This window comes from Mauremys reevesii, linkage group 4 (assembly GCF_016161935.1).
Source record: "Mauremys reevesii isolate NIE-2019 linkage group 4, ASM1616193v1, whole genome shotgun sequence".
Taxonomy (NCBI): domain Eukaryota; kingdom Metazoa; phylum Chordata; order Testudines; family Geoemydidae; genus Mauremys; species Mauremys reevesii.
In genome coordinates, this window is record NC_052626.1 from 112,095,932 (window position 1) to 112,120,506 (window position 24,575).

The 24,575-nt window shown below is 42.2% G+C and overlaps 1 protein-coding gene across 5 annotated transcripts in view; it reads right to left on the reverse strand.

Annotated features, from left to right (window-relative positions):
- Positions 1–24,575, reverse strand: part of PHRF1 (PHD and ring finger domains 1) — a 72,085-nt gene that overhangs the window by 26,016 nt on the left and 21,494 nt on the right. For 4 of the 5 annotated variants that reach the window (XM_039536467.1, XM_039536465.1, XM_039536463.1 and 1 more), the window contains exons 2-8: positions 17,279–17,393; positions 16,747–16,866; positions 9,046–9,281; positions 8,631–8,714; positions 7,368–7,492; positions 4,020–4,120; positions 3,317–3,489 (exon numbers count right to left, since the gene is read on the reverse strand). In XM_039536467.1, coding sequence (XP_039392401.1) covers positions 3,317–3,489; positions 4,020–4,120; positions 7,368–7,492; positions 8,631–8,714; positions 9,046–9,281; positions 16,747–16,866; positions 17,279–17,369 — 930 coding nt within the window. In that variant the 5' untranslated portion in view covers positions 17,370–17,393. Of the gene's footprint in view, positions 1–1,371; positions 1,478–3,316; positions 3,490–4,019; positions 4,121–7,367; positions 7,493–8,630; positions 8,715–9,045; positions 9,282–16,746; positions 16,867–17,278; positions 17,394–24,575 lie in introns of those variants that run through there. The other variant, XM_039536468.1, reaches the window with a different exon arrangement.

Sequence of the window (24,575 nt, forward strand, 5' to 3'; positions counted from 1 at the left end):
CTCCTGAAGATCCTGAATTGAAGTGCGAAGCTCAGGACATGAAGGGTATGTCTACACAGCCTTTTTAAGCAAGCTCCCAACCTAGGCTGACAGATGCCAGCTACTGGGGATTGCACTAGTGCTCTAAAAATAGCTGTATAGACAGCGCTCTGAAGCTGTGGCTCGGGCTGGAGCTCAGGCTCTGAAGCCCAGGAAGGGGGGTGGGTTGTGTAGACATACCTGAACTCTGATCATCCAGAGGAGAACAGAGAGCTCCCTTGATTGTCCAGTGGTAGCACAACTATCATTACCTTTTTGTAAAAAGGTAAACAACACCACACTAACCCAGTAGTTCTCAACCAGGGCCATTGGAGGTACTCAGATGTGTTCCAGGGGTATATCAACTCATCTAGATCAGTGTTTCTCAACATGGGGGTGGCAGAAGAGGTTTAGGGGAGTTGCAAGTGCAGGGCTGGCGTTAGGGGGTGGCAACCAAGCTACAGGGAGCTTCGTGAAACTAAGTTACATGCTTCTGCCCCAAGCGGCGGGGCTTCAGCTTCAGAGGTACAGTAGTCTGCAAAGGTTGAGAACTACTGCTCTAACCTAATCAGCTTGGTTAACTGCTATGGTTTTGTGAAAGCCACCTCTACGCCACATATTACATTGAGAGTTCAAGGGGGAAAGCAATTTCAAACCACCATAAATGTGGTACAAGAGATATTATCACACTTCTTTAGAGTAACTCATGCTGATACAATGCTTACAGTGTATCAGCCTATTACATTTTGTATATATTTATATAAATATATAAATTTACAAAAAATGACTTACCTATAAACTCCTATATATAGCATATACATTACAGAAAAACTGCTTTAGAAGCGTTTTATGGTTTTAAAGTAAGAAACAAAATGGGAAATTAATATAAACTATAGCTGACAGAAGAAATTTCATCTCAATGTAGTGTTTGACATTTAAAGTATGTTCAGTAGGCTTCAATGCTAACACCCTACAAAACTTTTTCTTCAAAGGTATTCATTAGGGCAGAACTGCATTTTAAGCTCTGTGAGCACCAACATGTGCCACACACGAATATTTTCTGTTGGGGGGTAGGAGGGGAGCGGAATAGGGGGTACCTGAACATTGCGGATTTTAACTATACCAGGTACATCTGGAATAATGCATGAATTACAGAGTGAAATTTCTGCCTCTCCAAATACCAAAAGGTATCTGAGGATCTGAAATCAACACCCTTCTGTATGTGACAAGGGGCACAGCAGAAGAGCTTCTCTTAGCTATTGGATTTTTACTTGTGCTCTCGGGTCAAATCTAAGTGTCAACTAGAATAAGAGAGGTGTGCTTTTTAAAAAAAAATGAAGTGAGCAATAATACCTTTCTAGGGAAAGTTTGTAATCATCTCTGCAGATTGGAGAAGTGGAGCTCGGAATGGTTTCTTGAACAGGAAGTACTTGGCACCCAGTCTTGCACTACTATGCAACGATTAAGTCCCCGTGCACCACCTCTCTCATCTGCAGGGAGACAGCTACACACTGTATTTCTAAAACAACAGGTAGGGAGAGAGAGTAATAAAGCACTAGCAGTCACCCTGCAAAACCTTTGATTTCAAGACACTTTTCTAGTGTAACTGTATTAAGCAGTTAGCATCTAGGGTGAGAAAGGGAACAACATCTACCAACTGCTTTCATCTATATTTTTCAAAAGTACATCCAGCAATTTGTGGGATTTTTACTGTGTTATTGATCCTTTTTAAATTTGGGGGGCTGAATATTGGGAGTGAGAAGTTGGGTCAACATACCATCTGATGTGACATACCTCCAGAAAAGAGACTAACAAATTTAAGGCTTATTAGGTCTCTTTGGGGAAGTCCTAAAATCATTTAACTTAAACCATGTTAAGAATGCATGCTGGAACCTTGTTTGCACTTTGTTTTGATGACTGGACTTGTTGCTATATTTCAGATTGCTTTGAGTTTGTTCAAGATCTGTTTTTAAATAGGATTGTTTGGATTAGATGCACTACTGGAAAACTTTGAAAGGACAATGATTAACAGTCTGATGTACTTCTCAGCCCACGGGAAACTAAGACAAACTATCTTAGACTGAGTAACTTAGAAGGGAAAGTCTTGGTCTTTCATTCTGCTTTTGTCATTTTGTTGCTTCTTTATGTCTCTACTTTGTTTTTCTTTATTTTTTTGTTCCTAATTATAGGTATCAAGGCTATTGAGCATCAGGCCATGGTTTTTCTCAGGTTTCGTCTAGATTTTGTTTTATCGACTTGTCCGATTGTCAGCTTTAACCACTGAGGGAATGGGAGGGAGGGAAGAGAAGCATCACCCAACAGGGACCTCACCTCTGATCCAGTTTTTTTCCAAACCAGACCTCAGGATGATTAGACACTTTGTGCATCACTTAAACTGACACCAACCTCAAACTGACAATAGCCACCCGCTCACCCGCCACTGGACTATGAAAAGAAACCTATTCTTTTTCTTCTCCTTTATCTATGTTTGACTGTCTCTGTAGAATTTGACTTGACAAAACTTGCAGCTCTGCAAGTATGTAGAGATCGTTTTGGTTGCAACTTCAATATTTTTAACAACTGAAACATGAAAGGTTTTGCAACTTGCCAGTTTTCCTGTACTTCCAGCAAACAACAGAGAAGGGATAACCTCATATAGTGTTACTGAAAAATTAAGTGTCTGAAACCATTAAAAGAACCCCAAGATATACCACCAATCATAGGTACAGAAATAACCTCTTAACAGTCTATAAGCCATGACAGGTTGGGGCATGAATTAAGAGTTTTCAAGGTTTATGCAAGTGAAGCCCTAACAGCATTGGCTTAAAGCATATACAAGAGCTTCCTGAGTTTTCAATACACTTCAGTAGTTCTCATCTGGAGGACCCTAGTTATTCCAATCATGACCATGGAATTAAAAACTAACAGTTTTGCACAACTGTGGGAGCACTTTGCACTGTGGACTAATATCCTCTGGGGATTCAGGATGGTAAATTCAATTCCACTTGTGACTCAAGTATTAAAATGCAGGTCTCCAGAGAGATATGCAAATTAGTGCACTTTTCAAATCAATTTTGCATCTATACAATTTGCTCACACATTGCACAACTGGTACTGTAATTAGTTTCAATTTACCAGAATGCAATCATTTAATCCTGGACATCAGAATTCAATTGCTATCAAGCCAGCTGAGCTAGTAATGAGTGGACTTGATTTAACTCTCTTAAGAGAGTCTTTCAGAGACTTGATTTTAAATTTTAAGTTCATATTTCTAAGTTAACTGGACACTTCCCAATACCTGAATTTGCTGTGCAGTTGTTATTCTGTTTCTGTTCACTGTTGCCCTAACTCGCTCGCTCTGCCGAGTCCTGGCTATTGCTCGAGTTCGGACGTTAAGACGTAGCCTACTGGTGGTAGGGGTGACATCAGCTATGAGGGCAGCAACCTCTTCTTCACTCACATGATCTGTTTCTGAAAAGGAAAAGCCCTCTGGGTCACTTATCAGTATACATTCCTTCAAGAGTTGAAAGTTTTACTATAGAATCGAAATCAAGATACTCATTCTGTTTTCTGCACCAGACATCGATCCATCCATCCATCCACCCACCCACACACCCATCACTGCAAACTGACCCTTTGTCAAGGAAGGCAGCACAAATATACCCAGAGCCAGATAACGTCACTCCTTCAGCCAGCTAGATGATTTGCTGGGCATTGAGAACAGTTGCTTCTACCCTGTCATTCCCAGCAAGGCTAGGGCTGGTAATAGACCCACTTCCAAGTCAACACACTGTAGCTTACGATCCCTGAATAAAATCTTAATATACAAACACTGCTTTCCCAGTCAATGAGCCCAAAAGAGGCTGCCCACCAAAACAATTGGGGGGCGGGGGAAGGTGTCAAATCTGGGGCCTAAATAACTGGACAGCATCTCTTTAAAGATCAGCTGTTTTTCGTGATCCAAATCAGGGTAAAAAGTGTGATTTGATCAAAATACTTACCAGCAGCAGCAACAGCAGCATTGGCTGGTGCACATGCTGGACAGAACCATTCATCCACAGGTACCTCACTCAGAGGTGGATTAAGGCATTCCATGTGGTATCTAATACAAGAGAAACACAATGAGATTCTTATCAACACTGAAAGAAAAAAAGTTTTTTGTTTTTTTTAAATTCCATCCAAGGGCCATATAAAGTAGTAATTTCTTTTGCAAACAGGCATCTAATAATTCTCTGAGAACCACTGCCCTAAACTGCAGTCTATGGAGCTGCTTCTATTAGCTTCCAAAGCAATACTGTTTCCTGATAGTTATACAAGAGTCATGGATTCTTGCAGGATTTCCAAAAGTTCCTTTAATCACTTAAAGCTCCAAGCCTAGAAAATTCTGCACCCCCAATGGTTGCTTTGTGTTTTGTTGGGTGTTTGTTGTGACTGGGATCAAATTCACAGAAAGAGATATAAAAATACAGAGCAGGAAAAAAACTTCAACGTGCTCTGGAGAAATTAAAGGCAGTGGAAAGGGTAAAACAGACATTAACTTGAAATAATGCTGGTTTCCAAGGATTAAAAAAAGTGGTACTGTTGAAATCTTTACTTTGCCATACATCACAGACTGGATCTGCCTCTTAGATTGTGTAGTTTTGAATACAAGCCCCTTATATCAAATATAATCCAGGCATCACTCAGAGATGACTAATGTCTGTTAAGTTTTCCACAATACCATAACCTTGTATGACTGCACAGGCTAGGAGCTTCACACGCTCTCAAGGGTTCACCCATATAGAGCTGTCTACGCACCTGGGGCCCAAGTCTGCAGTCCTCCACATAACATTACACAGAGGTGCATATGTCCAGTTCAATTTTTAAAGACAAAAAATGGGATAATGTTCGTTCCATAATAAATACTTTAAAATGTTATTTGCCTAGTGATTTGAATTACTAGATCAAATTGTCTCACCAACTGTAGTCAACAGAAGCTGTACCATTAAGTTTTTTAAGACTATGCAATTCTGTTCTTTGTATTGATTCTATTTCATTTTCAACACCATTAATACAAGACAGCATAGCATTAGCTAAAGTCAGGATTGTCAGTAAAGTGTTTAATCTTTTGAAGCAGCTTCTACTCAAACTACATGGCTACAAGACATAATCAGTTTTAAATGGATTTTCTCCAGTGAATTACCCAACCTAAAAAGCTAAATGCTTGGACTGAGTTCCATGCCTGAGGTTAAACATTGTATTAGTGGCTCTCTCCAGCACAGATTTAAGCCAATATCAACTATCAGATTAGTATGTTTCTATAATTGATGCTTTTTTCCACAAAGGAAAGCCCTCATGCAATTCCTACACATACAGAAAATCTGGACCTGTTTTCCTGGAGCATGTGACACTTTCTCCATTAAAAGAGAAGGATGACCCTGTATATGTGGTTACAAGTTATAAAAGGGTGAACAATGAACAAAAATGGGAAATATAATTATTGTTCCTGTTTCAGATCACTGAGACACAGGTAATCTTAGAAGTTAGGAGACTTAAAATTTGAAGAAAATAATCCTAAGTTTCTTTAGGACTTATCCTAGCCACAGAGTCCTACGAGAGAGCTAGATGAGAAGAAAAGCACTTTCTGAGAACAAAGCACTGAAAAAGTTGTAGTTCTGCAAAGAACAGATATTTCTAAGGCCATAGCTACACTTGCAGGTGTGCAGCGCTGGGAGTTACAGCTGTCTTCGTACAGCTGTGTAGGGAAAGCGCTGCAGTGTGGCCACACTGACAGCTACCAGCGCTGCAGTGTGGCCACATTTGCAGTGCTGCTGGGAGTGGTGCATTATGGGCAGCTATCCCAGCGTTCAAGTGGCTGCAACGTGCTTTTCAAAAGAGGGGGGTGGGGTGGAGTGTGACAGGGAGCGTGGGGGAGACAGAGAGAGTGGATTTTTGGAGCCGACACTGTGTGTCAGCTCCCTGCCTTGCAAGTTCTAAGGACTGGAAGATACACAGCACCAACCTTCAATCATTTTAAAACTTTCGACCCCTTCCCCCACCCCTCTCTTATTCACTAAATGCAAATAGCCTTCAGACCACATAAGCAGCTGTTTCAAAATGGACCGCCCCCTCCCCCTGCTTCTCTCCTCAAGCAAACACTAGCTGTGCACATTCCAAAGGAATTCCCCTGCCTGCCTCTGCTCCAGCAAACAGGAGCTGTGTTTGTTTTTTAGATAAGCAGCTCTGGGAGCCCGGAGTTCACAACAAAACAAAGAGAGGCATCACAACAAAACAAAGAGTATTATCTGGTACTTAAAGCATTTTGGGAAGGTTCCGGAGGTCAGTTACAGCGTAGTAAGATTAATCACTGTTTACACTTGCTCCCCAGCGCTGCATCACCAGCACTGCACTCTTATACCTGAGGCAGATCAGGTGTACGGCCAGCGCTGCAGCCAGGGAGATGCAGCACTGGATGTGCCTTGCAGGTGTGGATAGTTACTAAGTTGCAGCGCTGTAAACCCACCACCAGCGCTGCAACTCTCCAGTGTAGCCAAGCCCAAAGGGTAAAACTTATTTTGAGAAAAACAAAATTAGCTGAGACACAAGGTGGATGAGGTAATATCTTTTATTGGACCAATTTCCATTGGTGAGTTGTCTCTCTAATACCCTGGGACCAATATGGTCACAACAACTCTGCATACAAAATTAGCTGAAACTGTCACTTAAAAAAAAAAAAATCAGAACACAAAACAAAGTGAGGACAGACTTGCACAAGTAAGAACTTGAGTTAACTTAAGAGTTCTACTTAGCAAATCTTATTTTGTTAGGAGTTCTTTAGTTATGAATATTTACTGTATTTGTTCAGTGTTTCGGCAATATGCCTGACCTTACAGTTTCTACCTCCCAATCCCAACCATGAATGAATGTTTAAATTCCCTGGGGACTATAGACTGTGACGGGACAAACAAAGCTATACTTACTGAAATTGAGCAAACTGAATGGACATCAATGGACAAGTTTGCAAGGTTGATATAAATGGTGTAACAGCTTTAAATCCTTGCATGAGACTTTACCCACAAGCTATATTTAAGTACCTCGAGGCATCTGTATTCAAATATTTAAAATGAGTGTTTTTTAAATTGCCTTAAAGATGACTACCCTTTGCTTATTCTAATTAAGGAAAAAGAAGGAGAGCAAGGAGAAGGGTAAATAGACCCTTTTCCTCTCCCACTATAATAATCACCTTGTTATGAATGGTAGCCCACAAAGATTCAGTGTGCTGAAAAACAGCTGTGAATTATAACCACTTCACTCCCTCAGAGGGAGCCCTTTGTGACAGCAAACAAACTCAGGCCTTTAACCATTCTTACCCTGCATCACAGCCATCACACAGCAGCAGGCGGTCTTCTCTGTCACTTCTGCCACACACCTCACAAAAGGTTGGATCATCCTCCCCGCTATCACCATCCTGAGCTTTTGTATTCTCAACAGGAATCTAAACAAGAGAGTTTCACATTTTAAGTAGAAGCTTCTATTCTTTTTATCCACCCTGTTACATCAGCAACAATAGTAGTTCACTGCTACAGTGACCGCCTGTTCTACCCTAACAGAACCTCCATTTTATTCAAAGTATCTGGAACATGATCATTTATGAGGTAAGTGCTACAACTTCCACCATCTATCTTCCTTATTTGTGGTAGGTTTGACTGGATATTGTCAGCAATGGAAAATTGCCATTTAAACCAATAAGTTAGGTCAAAATTCTGAATAAGACTGAGATAAGACAGGCCCTAAGAGGTGTATAACTAAGAAAATTTCAGGTTTAGATGCTTCTGACTTCCTTGACATTAGTGGGATGCCACAAAGAAACACCCCTGGTAGTTATGAAAGTAGCACTATGAGTGGATTATTTCAAATTAACTTCACAGAAACTGATATGATTAAAATAAATAGGAAACACAGTAGAAATACGTAAACTCTCTTATGATAAGATGCCATCAGATCCCCAGAATTCTAAGAGAGGTTGTGTCTTCAAGACGGACAGTATGCTGACTGACACATTAAAGAAATATGGACAATGCTGACTCATCAAGACCACAGATTATTAGAAGTTATAAATACATTGAAGCTCTGGTGCTAGGAATTGAGACTCCAATATCTGATCCGTCATCTCCTCTTGCACATCTATTTACCAGTACAAAACAGTGCTAATGAGAAGAATCCATTGCCTTATCTCTCCACATACATTTAACCAGGGTTTATTCCTGTTTATATTACAGCAGCATGCACACAGTTCTAGACACTTTCTACTTAGACAAAGATGGTCTCTGCCCAGAAGAGTTTACAATCTAATTCCTATTTTGAAAAATAGGTAGTTATGAAAGTTAAACATACCATATTCCCATTCCTTCTGACTTAAATAAGGCACCACACTTTGTGATGTACCATGAGTAGTATAGATAGAAGATTTAAAAAAGCTAAAAACAAACTTTCCCAAAAAAGTGATCAAATTAGGATGGAGGTAATCCATATAATAATTTAATATTAAATAAACTGTATGAGAGAAAAATCTCTGGATAACTATTTTCTGGTTACATTGACTTTAGTTTTTTGAAGGTTAGTAGACGGCCTACCTTTTTTAAGATATCACCACCAAATCGCACTCGAATGCAAATATATTTAAAGAGGATTCGATCCACCGGACAGGAATTGGCATTCTAGAAGCAAAAAAAACATTTAGTACCTGTCCCATCAGCAAGGGTCAGAAGCAGAGTTCTCAACTCAAATCAGTTTTAAAAGGGCTGTTTTCAATTACCAGGAGTCTGTGGAGCAGAAACGCTTTGTCATCTTGCCGTCATTGCTCTCAATTAAATCTCAAGAAATCTTAAGAAAATGGATTTGAATATTCCAGCTGCTTGCTGATATCCTTACCACAACTCAATAGATCTTTACCAAGATATTACTGCAGGCTGATCAGAAGACAGACAGGTGTGAAAGCTTAACACATTATCTTGGATAAAAGAACAAGAACAGAGAAAAAGGACTTACTTTAGACCACTCCACGATACAGTCCAAGCAGAAGTAATGGGCACAGCTCTCAGGCGTTCCAACAGCCTGATTCCTAAAGGTGTTGAGGCAGATGGGGCAGTTTTCAGCATCATCATCAGAAGAAATGTCCCCTCCATTTGTTTGTGGCGTTGTTTTCAGAGAAACGGTTGTTTCCCCAACAGCATTTTCCATTTCTTCCTCTTCAGCATAGTCATCTTCCTCCTCATCTTCAGAATCTTGAGAATCAGGAAAAAAAAATAGCTTTAATGTACTGCAGGGTTCCAGCATGGGAAAATACTAAACCAGAAAGAATCCTGATCGAGGGGATGCTTTTGGGAGGGAAGGGTAAACACAATCCTTTTATCACAAGCTAGATTGATTTTTCTCCCTCTTTTTCCCCTCCACTTTATTAAAAACTAGATATTCCTTTTTTAAAAAGGGATGCTATTAAAGTCTCTTGGTAATCAGAGTTGTGATTAGTCTTGCAGAAGATTAAAAGGAGAGACAGCAAAATAAGAAGTATATCTCTGGTGGTAGTGAAATAGTATAAATCAGGTTGGTGCCATTTCTGCATAATTTTCAAAACGAGTATTCATTCACTTTTTCATAGGAACTGTAAAGGGTATAGAGCACAGCCAGATATTCCCAATCATTCCAGAATAGGGGCAAGATTTTTCTGAAGCGACTAGTGATTTTGGGTGTCCCACGAGAGACATTAAAGTCTCGTTAAAGTGCAGAGCCACTCACCCTCCAAAAAAACAAAAACACCACACCACACACCAAGCCTATTAAGGTGTCTTCAGTGGTGCACCCAAAATCACTAATCACTCACTAACTAGTATTAATTTTCATTCTAGGCAAATACCATGGCATTTCTCCATTCACAATTTTGAGAGAAAGGCTTAATGTCCAACAAACACATAACTCATCTTCAGAAAGGCTGCTAATGCTGCTATCAGATAACACCAAAACACTTTGTAATACTTTACTCACAAAACAAGAATAGCATGTATTGTATTGTATTGTATATTTCAGAGTCAAGGCTGAAGAATGACTACAGTATTTTAGAGGACTGATTAATATATTTTTGGCACGCAGTGCTCAAATCAAATCCGTGCTCAATCAATCTAATCAGAGTGTCTTGGGCCTGGTCTACACTAGGACTTTAATTCGAATTTAGCAGCGTTAATTCGAATTAACCGTGCACCCGTCCACACCAGGAAGCCATTTAATTCGACATAGAGGGCTCTTTAGTTCGAATTCTGTACTCCTCCCCGACAAGGGGAGTAGCGCTAAATTCGACATGGCTATGTCGAATTAGGCTAGGTGTGGATGCAAATCAAACTTAGTAGCTCCGGGAGCTATCCCATAGTGCACCACTCTGTTGACGCTCTCGACAGCAGTCCGAGCTTCGATGTTCTGACGAGCCACACAGGAAAAGCCCCGGGAAAATTTGAATTCCTTTTCCTGTCTGGACAGTTTGAATCTCATTTCGTGGTTGGACATCGGGGCGAGCTCAGCAGCACCGGCAGCAATGCAGAGCTCTCCAGCAGAGGAGTTCATGTAATCTCTGAATAGAAAGAGGGACCCAGCATAGACTGACCGGGAAGTCTTGGATCTGATCGGTGTGTGGGGCGAGGAGTCTGTGCTTTCGGAGCTGCGCTCCAAAAAACAGAATGCAAAGACCTACAAGAAGGTCTCCAAAGCCATGAGAGACAGAGGATACAGGCGGGATGCAACGCAGCGCCGCGTGAAAATCAAGGACCCCAGACAAGGCTACCAAACAATCAAAGCGGCAAACGAACGCTACGGAGCCTGCCACCACTGCCCCACCAGTGACCATGGACTCTGACGATGGGACAGTGTCGACGGACAGTTCCTCGGCGATGTTCACGGACGGGGAAGATGAGGAAGGGTTTGTGGAGGACGAGGCAGGCGACAGCGCTTACAACGCTGGTTTCCCCGACAGCCAGGATCTCTTCATCACCGTCACGGAGATCCCCTACCAGCCCTCCCCGTCCGTTAACCCGGACCCTGAATCAGGGGAAGGAGCAGTCGGTAAGTGCTTTAAACATGTAAACTTTTATTCTTAATATAACAGGAATCTGAAGTATGTGAAAAGGAGGTCTCTATATATATGGGGATAGAACAGAAATCCTCCTGGGAGATCTCCACGAAGCTCTCCTGGAGGTAATCGAAAAGCCTCCGCAGGAGGTTCCTGGGGAGAGCTGCCTTATTGGGTGCTCCGTGGTAGCACACTTTTCTGCGCCAGGCTTTCATGAGGTACTCAGGGAGCATTGCCTCCCCGAGCACGGCTGCATAGGCCCCTGGTTTGTGCCGGCTTTCACGCAGCATGCGCTCTCTATCTCCTTCAGTGACCGTCCTCAGGGTGATCTCTCTCGGAGACTCCTGCATCTAATTAGGGGAATTACTGTAATGTTACGCCTGGTCCAAAGTATTTTTAAAAAATCTCCGGACAGACGGCGTAGCAGAGACTTAGCACGCTGCTGCGTGACAAGCGTAACAGAAAGCCAAAGAATCAAATGGACGCCCATGGAGGGAGGGGGGACTGAGGACGCAAGGTATCCCACAGTTCCTGCAGTCTCCGAAAAGCATTTGCATTCTTGGCTGATCTCCCAATACCTGTAAGGTCAAACACATTGTCCATGGCAGTTCAGGGCATAGCCCCCTCCCCCACCCCCAGAAGGAAAAGGAAAAAAAATAGTCTCTTGACTCTTTTAAATGTCACCCTATGTGTACTGAATGCTGCTGGTAGACGCGAGGCTGCGGCACTGTACTGTAGCATCCTCTCCCACCCCCCGCCTCATGGGTGGCTGATGGTGCAGTAAGACTGATATCTGTCATCATCATCAGCCTTGCTGTAGATGGTGTAGTGCAATACGACTGGTACCCGTCCTCGTTATCAGCCCATAAGTAGACGGCCTGCTAACCGTCTTCATCATAGCAACAGGGGGCTGAGCTCCATCAGCCCCCGCCTTTCATGTGTAAAGAAAAGATTCTGTACTGCCTGGACTGTCATAGCAGCAGGATGCTGTTTTCCTCTCCCACACACTGCTTAATGTCCTGTCTGGACAATCATAGCAGCTGGAGGCTGCCTTCCCCTTATTTCATTTCAGTAACAAGTCACTGTTTCTTATTCCTGCATTCTGTATTACTTCAGCACACAAATCAGGGGACACTGCAACGGTAGCCCGGGAAGGCTGGGGGAGGAGGGAAGCAACAGGTGGGGTTGTTGCAGGAGCACCCCCTGTGAATGCCACGCAGCTCATCATTCCTGCATAATCTGACACAGAGCGGCTGTGCTCTCTGGTTTCTCTGAAACACTGGATCTCTGCTACACTAGCCCCATATTCTATGCAGGAATTATTCTATTTTTAGATACCATAAAGGAGGGATTGACTCGGGGAGTCATTCCCAGTTTTGTCTTTTACGCCCCCGGCTGGTCTCGGCCAGGGGCACCTATGACAGCAGCAGAAGGTATAATGCAATACGGCTGGTAACCATCATCACCTTGCCAATTTACAATGGCATGGTAGATGGTACAGTATGGCTGATAACCATCTCTGCTGTCATGCAAAAGCAAATGAATGCTGCTGTGTAGCGCTGGTGAATCGCCTCTGTCCACGGCATCTAGTACACATACGGTGACAGTGACAAAAGGCAAAACATGCTCCATGGTTGCCACGCTATGGTGTATGCCAGGGCAATCCAGGGAAAACGGGCTCGAAATGATTGTCTGGCGTTGCTTTCCCGGAGGAAGGAATGACTGACGACATTTACCCAGAACCACCCGCGACAATGAAATTTGCACCATCAGGCACTGGGATCTCAACCCAGAAGTGCAAGGGTCGGGGGACACTGCGATGGGGTAGAACAGGGGCAGAGTTTATGCTTTCAGGATTGCCTGCTGCAGGAGTGCACACGAGATAGGTGCTGTGCATGGTGTTGTTCACAGACACAGACTAGACTGTGTTCATTGTTCGCAAAAATGTATCTTTGCAAGGAATTCACTCCCTTTCTCCCATCACACAGCTTCGACTGTCTCCAGACCTGCCACAGCATCCCCCTCACAGAGGCTGGCAAAGATTAGGCGGCGAAAGAAAAAGACACGGGACGAGATGATTGCTGAAGTTATGGGGTGCTCCCGAGCCAAGGCGGACCAGCAGAGCCAGTGGAGGGAGACCCTCTCTCTGTACCAGCGCTCACACAACGAACGGGAGGAGAGGTGGCGTGAGGAAGACAAGCAGGCGACTCAAACGCTGCTTGGACTAATGAGGGAGCAAACGGACACGCTCCGGCGCCTTGTGGATGTTCTGCAGGACCGCAGCCAGGAGGACAGAGCCCCCCCGCAGTGTATCTGCAACTGCCCTCCCCCGCCACAAAGTCCCATACCTCCCGTCATCCAAAGTAACCAGAAGGAGGGGCGCCAGGGGCCGTGAAAACTGTCCCTGCACCCCAGCAGAGTGCTCAAGTACCCAAAAGCTCTCATACCCTAATTTTTGAGAATTCCTTCCCTTCCTGACTCACCCAAGCCCCAATCCCAGTTTCATCCCCTGACTGTCCGGTTAATTATTAAAAATACTTTGCTGTTAATTACTGTTTCCGTCATGCTTTTTTACACAACGCTGTGTTTGAAGGGGTGGGTGGGTGGGTGTTTAAGGGGATAGGGTATTGCATAGGACAGTCACCTTTAGCAGGGTACAGAGACGGGGGCAGGATCAGCAGCAGGTCACACACACAGTGCAGTCAGTAGGCACCCTGGTCGGTATGGGAGGTGGTTTGCAGGTTCTGTGTGGGTGGGGGGGTACATGACTTTGTAGCGGGGGAGGGCGGTTACAGATCTCATGCAACGGTCCCTGTCCTGGACCACAGAGCCACACAGCAGAGGAATCTGTATCCGTCCTCCCCCGCCACAAGGCCACATAGCCCCCGCACACAGAGTCCCAAAAAGGAGGGATGGCAGGCTCCGTTGAAACAACCAGTCCGGCACTGCAGACCGCTCTGGGAGCAGGAGCCTGTCATTCCTCGAGTTTAGAGGCGGTCTTTACATCACCGCACACCCTACCCAGCACAGTCTGCATCCCAGTTTCAACCCTTTAATGCAAAGTCATCAATAAAGAAACCTTTGTAAAGTTACAGTGGAACATGTATTTTATTTTTAAACGTGTGTTGGAAGTGGGGTGGACGGGGTATGTAACTGCAGATGCTAGTCAACAGTAACTTGGTAAAGAAACAGGGGCAGGTTCAGCTTCTCTGTAAAGAAACTGAACAGTCACACGTCACGCTGCTCGCTAGTACTTGAAGAGTTCCTTGTCGCTGTGCAAGGCGCCTGCATAGGGCTTCACGAGCCAGGGCATTAGCGGGTAGGCTGGGTCCCCGAGGATCACTGTAGGCATCTGCACATCCCCAAGAGTTATTTTGTGGTCCGGGAAGAAACTACCTTCCTGCAGATGTCTAAACAGACCAGAGTTCCTGAAAACACGTGCGTCATGAACTTTGCCCGGCCACCCGACGTTGCTGTTGGTAAAACGTCCCCCATGGTCCACCAGTGCTCACAGCACCATTGAAAAGTAGCCCTATTTCTCAGCAGCTGACTGTGGAAGAGGTGGACGATAAGGTGCGAGGAGTTGACAACGGACATAACTGCAGCGGGCTCCGTGCTCGCAGTGCTGTGGCGCCCGCGCTGTCACTGAGCAGAAAAGTGCACGAACAGATTGCCCACAGGCGCTTTCGGGAAGGGAGGGAGGGCGTGATTGATGGTTCAATGATGACAGTTACCCAAAACCACCCTCGACACATTTTTTCCCCGAGCATGCATTGGGGGGAAATCCCAGAATTCCAATGGGCAGCGGGGACTGCGGGAACTGTGGGATAGCTTCCCAAAGTGCACCGCTTCCAAAGTCGACGCTTGCCCCGTTACTGTGGACTCACACAGTCGAATTAGTGTATTTAGTGTGGATACACAAATTCGACTTCATAAGGTCGATTCCACAAATTCGACTTAAGTTGATTCGAAATAGTCTTGTAGTGTAGACATACCCTTGGAAAACACTGGTCCACTCCCAGCAACCTGCAAGATGTGCTGAAGAAATAATTAAAATCCTAAAATGTTTCTTTCTGCCAGTTGAACCTCAGTTTCAGTAGAGTACTAGTCTACACAAGCAGACAATCACATAATAATTGTGAAATTCTATTAATTTCTCTCTGCTTCAGTTTTTTATTTGTTTGGGGTTTTTTTTTAAGTGAACACTGACAAGGTCAAACACCTTGAAAAACCTGAAAAGTCACAGCACTTTGTTCCCAAGGGTTCTGCTCACAATTTTAGCTTTGTAACCTCATACTTACGAAAAACACTTTATTTTTGTAATAAGCTGTAGTATGTATTACTGGCAATCTTACAGCATTTTAATATGCAACCTAGGACACAAGTACACCTCTGATACTTCGTTACAGTGCCACTTGGTCAAGCAGGTATTATTGCAATATACAAGATTCTGGTTCTTTAACGTACCCAGGAAATACTGTTTTTGTCAATTTTAACATATTGCTTGGGCACAAGATTGGCATAGCAGCAGCAGAGAATTGAGTACATTCCACAACAGCTGCAAGCTTTTTAGTTTTTAAAACCACATGACATTGTTCCTTTTAAATTTTTTTTAATGTCTATTTAGATTGTGGTTGCACCCAAAACATATTATGCATTTCCTAGACACAAAGGAAGACAATCTCTGCCCTAGAGAATACAAGCTATAAGGAGACAGACAGGTGGGGAAAACATATAGAACATACAACTAAAGAGATTAGGATGATATCGAAACTAATTAAATATGTGCACTACAAGTGTAATAGTAACGAATTTCCCTAAAAAGCACTTAGCACAGACTCAGCACTTTCAGGACTTCAGTTAGATTAGCTTGAGCACAGTCCATTTCACCATTACTTTCAGAGTGACAGACAAAAATATAACCAGTCACGTAATATCTGTATAGGCAGATGAGTAATAAATGCAAAACCAAACAGTCATACACCTCATTTTACCATTGCCTGTAAAAGAAACTGAAGTTACAAAATCCTACTTTAGTTTGAGTGTACGATTTCCACTGCTAGACTCTGAGAGACTCCTCTGCACCACTTATCACCTAAAATTGTTAGTTTATTTTCCTTGATTAAGTTAGTGGTATGCTTTTGTTTGTTTGCTGTTTATAAGCATGGGGTCTTCACCCTCCATAACATCATTTTGCCAACAAGGAAGTTACATTTGAATAGAAATTTAAAATGAATTGGGGAAAAACACAACACTTTTGAATAATTAGCAGGTGTTAATACTACAGTATTACTAATATACTATGGTGATAAGTGTCATAGAATATTTAATAAAGAACATCCATTTATATGGCATGTGTAAGAGTGTCTCAAGTCCATTTCTTACCAAGATGCAGTTGAAGGAAGGGAAACAGTCACTAAATTCTACTTTATTATCTTAAATACGAGCATTTTAGCCAAACACAAGAGCCAAAAATGCTTAGATTCCTCTTTTAAAGAATCATGAAAATAGTTATAAACATTGGATTTACATTTTGTTGCTACTTTTTGGAAGGAAAGCCATAACCCCAGTTTCTCTCTTCCAGCCATCAAAACATTTGAAGCAAACATACACACAAGCAAGTTTAACAGACTCACCTTCTAAATCTTCATCTTCACCTTCTTCCTCATCCTCATCACCCCCATCTTCATCAGTGCCATCTTCTTCCTCACTTCCTGTATCGTCTTCTGAATCCCCACTATTTCCATCATTGCTTTCTTTTAAAATGACAAAAGGGAAAACACCAATTGTATCTACTTTGCACATGACCCCTCAATAAGAATATACTGCAAATAAAAAGTATGTGGGATAGCCAAATACGTATCAGAAATCCCGCTGCGGGCAAATCCATATAGAAGCTGAAACAACAGATTTCCAAGGTGCTTTTTGCAGCACTTTTTTTAGTATCATTTATTATCAAGCTGTGACGGCACTGTTCAGTGTTTAATTGGCTAGTAGTGTAAAGAAGCCAACAGCTGGAGGCACAGAACCTACGAGATGGCACAAAGATTTAAGTTTTTTCTCCCTCAGAACAGATATTTATCTATAACTACTACTTATTTGGATAGGCAAACACTGTTTAAAACCTAAAAAAGAAAGTATACAAGTACAGAGCGTGGTTTGAGATACCTGCTTCACTTAGGAGCACTAAATTTGATCTTTTGCCTTTGCCTAGTGCAGCATTCTTGTTTATCAGTTCGTCCTGACTGTCATCATCCATTGCAGGGCATTGGGAATCAGCTCCCTGAAAAAAAGAAGACTCAAGTAAAACACAAGTTCCAAAAAGTTTGACAGCTCACTGTTTGAATAAAGCATAATATTTTTTTTGCTCAGCACACAATGAGAAACAGTGGATCTAGAGAGGTATATACATTGTAGAGGATGTTTGGTAAAATGCATACCATGCTTTAAGTGAAAAAGCCAAAATGCAAATCCCTCAAATGTGTAACTTTTCCCAATTATCAGAGATACACATTATGGATCAGAAGAATGTAAAATTTATTCCCAAATTTGTAGTTAAATTTTTCAATCCTGAACCTGACGTCCCTCTTGCTGAAAAGTGGTATTTCTGACAGCACCCTAGGATCCCAATATAAGACTACTAATATTAAATCAAAATATTAAATACTTCTATTGTTACTCCTTAAAAACAATTTTTCTTTTATTACTTATCACTTATGTAAGCTGGAAACTGGCTTTACACTGGGCTCCCAAACTAATAACTTGCTGAAAGTGGCCACGCCCACTAGACTCAAGGATACAAAAAGTAATTAGAAACTTTGTTTTCCAATTCATTTCACAGATGATCCCCAGAGAACCATATTTTGTCAAGTAAAGTTTTAGAATGTTGTGATGAGCTTAAATAGATGCAGTTTTTCCTCAAGTTTGGTTTACACTTACAATTCAACAAAGAGTCCTGTGGCACCTTATAGACTAACAGATGTATTGGAGCATAAGCTTTCGTGGGTGAATACCCACTTCGTCAGACGTCTGCAGGGCCGCCCAGGGGGGGGGCAAGAGGGGCAATTTGCCCCAGGCCCCGAGCCCCACGGGGGCCCCCACCAGAGTTTTTCGGGGCCCCCGGAGCAGGGTCCTTCACTCCCTCCGGGGGTCCCGGCAAACTCTTGTGCGGCCGGGCGCAGGAGTTTCTGCCACTCCCGGTCTTCGCCGGTGGGGGGTCCTTCCGCTCCGGGGCGGAAGGACCCCCCGCTGGCGAATTACCGCCGAAGACTGAGCGGGACCCGCCGCCGAAGTGCAGCCCGGTCTTCGGCGGTAATTCGGCAGCGGGGGGCCCTTCCGTTCCTGTACCCGCCGCCGAAGTGCCCCGAAGACCCGCGGCGGGGCCCCTCCGCCGATTACCGCCGAAGACCGGGCTGCGCTTGGCGGGTCCCGCCGGCGGTAATTGGCGGCGCCCGGGGCGCTGGGTCTTCGGGCACTTCGCAGCGGGTCCTGGAACGGAAGGGCCCCCGCCGAAGGCCCCGGAATCCTCTGGGCGGCCCTGGACGTCTGATCTGATGAAGTGGGTATTCACCCACGAAAGCTTATGCTCCAATACATCTGTTAGTCTTTAAGGTGCCACAGGACTCTTTGTTGCTTTTTACAGATCCAGACTAACAGGGCTACCCCTCAGATACTTACAATTCAAAATTTCTTTGTTTGGACCAGTGAGAACAAAAACAGTGAAAAGAGTATCCCATGTTGTATCCAAGAGTCACATCTGTAAGGAATTTTTTGCTTCCTTGGTTGTTAAAAGTTCAGAGTGGCAAGAAGTCAATTTGCAAATGTCAAGGACACTGAGTGGATCATTTAGAGGAAGTTACAGATATCAACGTCTACAGCTCATTCTATCCTTTCAAGGGAACCCAACCCTTGTACATGAGTATGTAAATTCCAATTCTCAGCAGCATTCAATGACTAGCTGAAAAGAATCTATTAAAGTACCAAAGCACAATCTCAATATTTTTTCCAAGTCAAAAAACCAGGCAAAAGAACATTGTGTTTCAGACAGTCAAAATAAGTCTTTTCCTTGCACAGCTCCATAATGAGGTGTAACAAAAAAAACACCACAGATCCCATGACCAATCTTTCAAAGAAACAAGGAGACATGGTTTAGTGCACATTAATGCAACTAAAATTAATTGTTGTGGGTCAGTAGAGGCTGGTAATAAACTGACAAACGCTGAGTGATGTGCCATGATCCAAATCCATAATTAATGACAATCAAGCCATTGCTTTTACTCCACATGCTACTAATATAAACTAAGAAACAAAGATTACTGTGCAATTAAATATATTAATCTCTGGCTTGCTTACAGAAATCTTGTTTAGAAAGACATGTGTTATCTCAGGATTCCTAGAGGCTCTCTTCAGAAAAGGGATATAGACGTTCTCTTATGAATGTGATAATGAGGTTCTAACTAGTTGCCTCATTCCCCCTCCCTCCCACCTTCACACTGCATATAATAGATACAACTTTAGATAATGCTTCCCCAGCCAGAAGGCCGAAAATAAGCTCTGAAACATCATAGCACTGTATATTTTATGCATATGCTCATGGTGTGCCCTGAATTACACATCTTCACTCAGTCATTTCCTTTTGAAGCCATGTAGCATAACCCTGCGCTAAATTAACTGCCTTAAAAATGCAGGTTTCACTAACCCATAGGACTAAACTGTAAAAACACTCTTTAATGTTAAGTGAAAAAAGCAAAAAGTGTATCCTTAGTCAGAAGTTCCATTGACTTCAGTGGGAATCTATCCTGAGTACAGGATTAAGCTTCTAGCTGATTTAGTAACTGGAGTGATTAAAAAACATTTACATTTGATGAAGACTGAATCACTTTCAGCTAAAGGCAATCATAATGTGATGTAACTGAAAGAATAAGAAGCACTTTAAATCTGCTAGTTTCCATCAGTTTTTTAAGTTTCAGCAGTGCATATTTATGTATTTAAAATGAGTCTCAATTCCATTATATAAAATATAATTAAATGGTACACTAGTTGCATTAATTATACAACCATAATATTGTGGTAAAGTTGGGAAATTCCAAAGCTAAGATTCCTAGAGCAACTTTAGTCAGGCTATATTGCTGAGGTGGTTAAGTTCTTTAGAAATTCTTGTTAAATTTATAGAGTACAACTTGGTATTTAGTTAATATTTCTATTGTTAAATGTATCATCATAAAATACACAGGATGAGCAATGTGACCAAGTTCACATCACTATAAGAACCTTAATATTTGTACTTCCTGACCTTTTATTTTAATTTTCCATCTTAATGTTGCATCTACATAGATTGGGTGTATTTCCTCTCTATCTTTTAACTGTTATCATCCACACTCACCCTTTTACACAATTTCCAAACTATCAGAGGTCCAAAATTTTAAAGAAAAAGTGAAAGTTACGGAATCCATAGCTAATATTCAGCTTTATCATGAAGTTCACCTTCTCTCCTTTCCCCACTCTCTTTACAGCATGAGTTTCCATCTTTTCTCTCTGTCCCAAGGCTTACAAATGAACTTGAATATCCCTATGAAGCTTATTACAAAAATAAATATATCAGACAAGACGTGAACTGGAAGAGTAAGAATCAGACTTTTAGTGATAGTTCTAAGGAATGGTCAAGTAGATGTCTTCATGATTTCAAATATACATGTATTCATTCATTCTCTTGCTTTGGAATGACATAGCCACTAGTACTATCTAATTTGTACAATATTTTTGCTCTTCTTCTCCAATGAAAGGTATCCATGAAGTACAAATAAAGCACAAGTTAGTCACTTTTACTCCAAAAACCTAGCTGATATAACTGATGTCAGTTATGACCAAGGCCCCATTCTACATTTGCAACATACAGTACTCAGAACACTCAATTAAATGGGAAGTTTGCATTCATAAAGAACACAGAATCAAACCCCAAAAAAGAAAACTTCACATAGGCATTTGTTCCATGAGAAATTTGGGATAGAGAAGGGGGAAGACACAGCCTTTGCAAATAGAAGGTGACAAACTGAAGCTAAAATAGATTCTAGTTTCTAAAGAGAGCAAAAAATGGAGTTCACAAAAAATAAAATCATACTCGACAGTTGCCCTTTAAAAGAAAAACTGACGACGACTTAATGCATTTAAGAAGCAGTATATTCTCAATGGCTCAGGTCCATTGTTTCTGGAATTCAATCCCACTGAGCCTGAGCCTAGCCACTTTTAGAGCAAGCTGATCTTTTTTTAAGTCACCAGATCTGGAGTATATCATTTGTGCATTTACATATGTTAGCCTTTCTCAACTGGAAATGTGGGTGCAAATTTGGTTTGGGCCACCAGTGAAGACTAATTAAACATTGTCCAGACCCTCAAAATTAAACATGCTGTCAGAAATAATAGTCTCTTTTCTGGAAAGCAGAAGTACTGGAATACTACACTCTCAGGTCATGAAGGAGAGGCACTAGCAGACTTTGTGGAGTAAGTCTGAAGCTGGGGAAGCTTACAGAGTACTATCACTGTATCAGTATCACCATCAGTATCCATTCACCACCATACCAAACCCAAAGAGACCTTCACAGCCTCCTGATATTCACACCTAACTCTAAAACTTGCACTTTGCATGTTTTCTGCTTGGGTGTGTCTTGCCACTAGGTGTTGGTCCACTTGCATCCTGTCCACCTCCCCAGTTACTCAATCTCACTACACCTGTTCATTGTGCCTTATTCTCCCCTTCTCTCCCTATGAATTCCCTCCCTCTTTACATGTTCCCCATCACACTCTCCCAACCCCTTCCCACCATTCTTCCCCCTTACCTTCAATCCCAACAAAATGTCTCTCACAAAAAATTAAAGCTAAGAGGGGGAAGGGTGTTGCTATTTACTTCAAATTCATAAAAAATGCTGTACATATAGTTTATGCACTATTCACAGAACTTGTACACATCTTATGTACAGCAATTTAAATAAGACCTGGAAATAATCTCACCTCCCAACCCCCAGAAAACCCATTCAAATATCTGTAAAAAAATAAAAAATATGAGCTCTGAAACATCTTAATAAAACATTTATATATAAAACAATAAGTAAATGTCAGTTGCCCAGATCACTGCTTGTATGTTGATCCTTTCCCTCACTTTTCTACTGTCTTCATCTTTATAAACTGTGAACTTAGAGCAGAGACTGTCTTCTGTGGGGGTGGAGGTGCACAGCACAGTGTGAGGTCAACCATAATATACATAACACCACCATAATTTATTGTAAAAGTTAGTTATTAGTCTCAACATGGAAAAAGTTTTAAATCATTTACATTTAATTATCAAATAGTTAAAAAGTGATTTTCAAACTTGTACTTGCAAGAGGTTCTCTGACGGAACAAAAAATTAAATGTTGAGTGAACTTGTTTTGTGGGGAAAGGAGTACAATAGGTAATTAAAAAAAATTACCCAAGACCCTGACATTTTTATAAAACAACATTTTAATCCAACAGCACTGTCACTTCTTATTTTGGGTACTTTGAGCAGTCTTTAGATTTACCATTCATTTAAAAAAATGAAAACAGATTTATTTTAGTCTACTTCAGAAGCATTCTGGATTACAGAGACTCTTAAGACAAGAAAGCAGAAGTCAGTTAGATTTTCTCATATCTTTGAGGTTTTCAATTCCATTATTTTGATCATTTGTTTTGTTGACAGTAATTGGGAAGATATACACCAGAGAACACCTACAACTAAACTTAAATCTCCTAAAGACTCATCATGTAACTTCCAGACTTCACTAACCAGGAAATGTCTATTTTACTTAGGTTTCATACTACTGAAATTGTGCAGTTCCCACTTAATGTCTGACATCAGAAAATCACTGGATGTGATTCAGGTTTCAGAATCTGCAGTAACTAAAACACACATAAAAGTTATAAAGATCAAAACCTCATGAGGTTGAGAAAGGCTGGAGATACAGAGGTTAACCACCACCATGATATCCTGAATGTAAAGCAACAAGAAGTTAAATTTACTCAAAAAAAGAATAGACTTAAGACTCACTAGATAAGCTTTGGGTTAGCAATAACACAATAATTCCTCTACAGTTTACTGCTATACAATTTCACATACATTATATGTAATGTTGGAATTTGCAACAAAACTTTAGAACTAGCACAATTTAAGTCTAAATTGTTATTCCAGGCAGCCTACATATTAGGAATTAGAACCACCCAACCAAAGCCCTTACTATATTTTAAATAACTGTAAAGAATGATGCAGATCAACATAATCAACTTCCTAGAGTCCCTGAACCCATAACTGCAAAAAAAGTGAACCTCCTCCCGCAAAATGAGGAATCTGAGACTATTTCAGATCTCTCCATAAGCATCTGACTTGGGTTTTAATATCTGGCCTAAAGAGGCTTCCAGTGACAGAAGCCATCTGACAAGCTTTCAGCATGAGAAAAGGCAATTAGTGCATGTATCACAAGACTTGAATCTTGACTAAAGATTGCAGTCTCAGTATTGTTTAGTGTGAGATCACTAAGGGCTCCCATTCTTCTGATGAGTATTAGACGCTCTAATACAGTGGTCCCCAACCTTTTTCATCTGGCGGGCGCCGGACAACGAGCCACCGAGGACCATGGCCGGCGGACAAGCATCCACCGAAATGCCGCCGATAAGCGGCGACGTCAATAGGCATCGCCAACGAAATGCCGCCGACAAGCAGCGGCATTTCGTCGGCGACACCTCTGGATGACGCTGTTTCTTGGCAGCATTTTGGCGGATGCTCGTCCACCGGACAATACGTGGGCGCACACAGATGCCCTGGCGGGCACCATGGCACCCACGGGCACCGCATTGGGGACCACTGCTCTAATAAATAGGCCAAAGCAGCTAAATCAGAGTAGTAATAATAAATGGATCTCAAAATATTACAGGAACTCAGAGAACCAGAAAGCCACAGTTTAACTTAACTTGCATGGGGTTAGATACCAAGGGGGGCAGGAGTGGAGGTCTGCAACTTCCTAATTAACCACACCCTGGCCTACAGTGGCTTTCACTAGATAACCCACTGACACTTCTGAGGTGAAAGACCAGCATGTTACAGCCCTGGCTGAGTGTTCCCTTATGAGCCATCATCAGGCTGCTGTACTGGACCCAATCCTTTGATCCCATGTGCTTTTAAACATACTGGGTCCAAGCTGTGTCCAAACAGCTGTTTCTCTTAGTCTGGCCCTTTCAGTCCCACTGCCAGGGTACAGACTCCACCCCTTCTTGGATGTGGAACCCCACAGTCCAGCTGCCCTGAGCCCCAGAACCAGTGCTAGCCCCTCAAATCTGCCCAGTATCTTATGCATGTCCTCCCCAAAGTTCCACCATGGGTTCTCTGGGTTACTGTTTAGCCTTTCAGGGACCTCATGAGAATTGAAGCAAGTAACACAGACTTTACAAAACATCTTTAAAC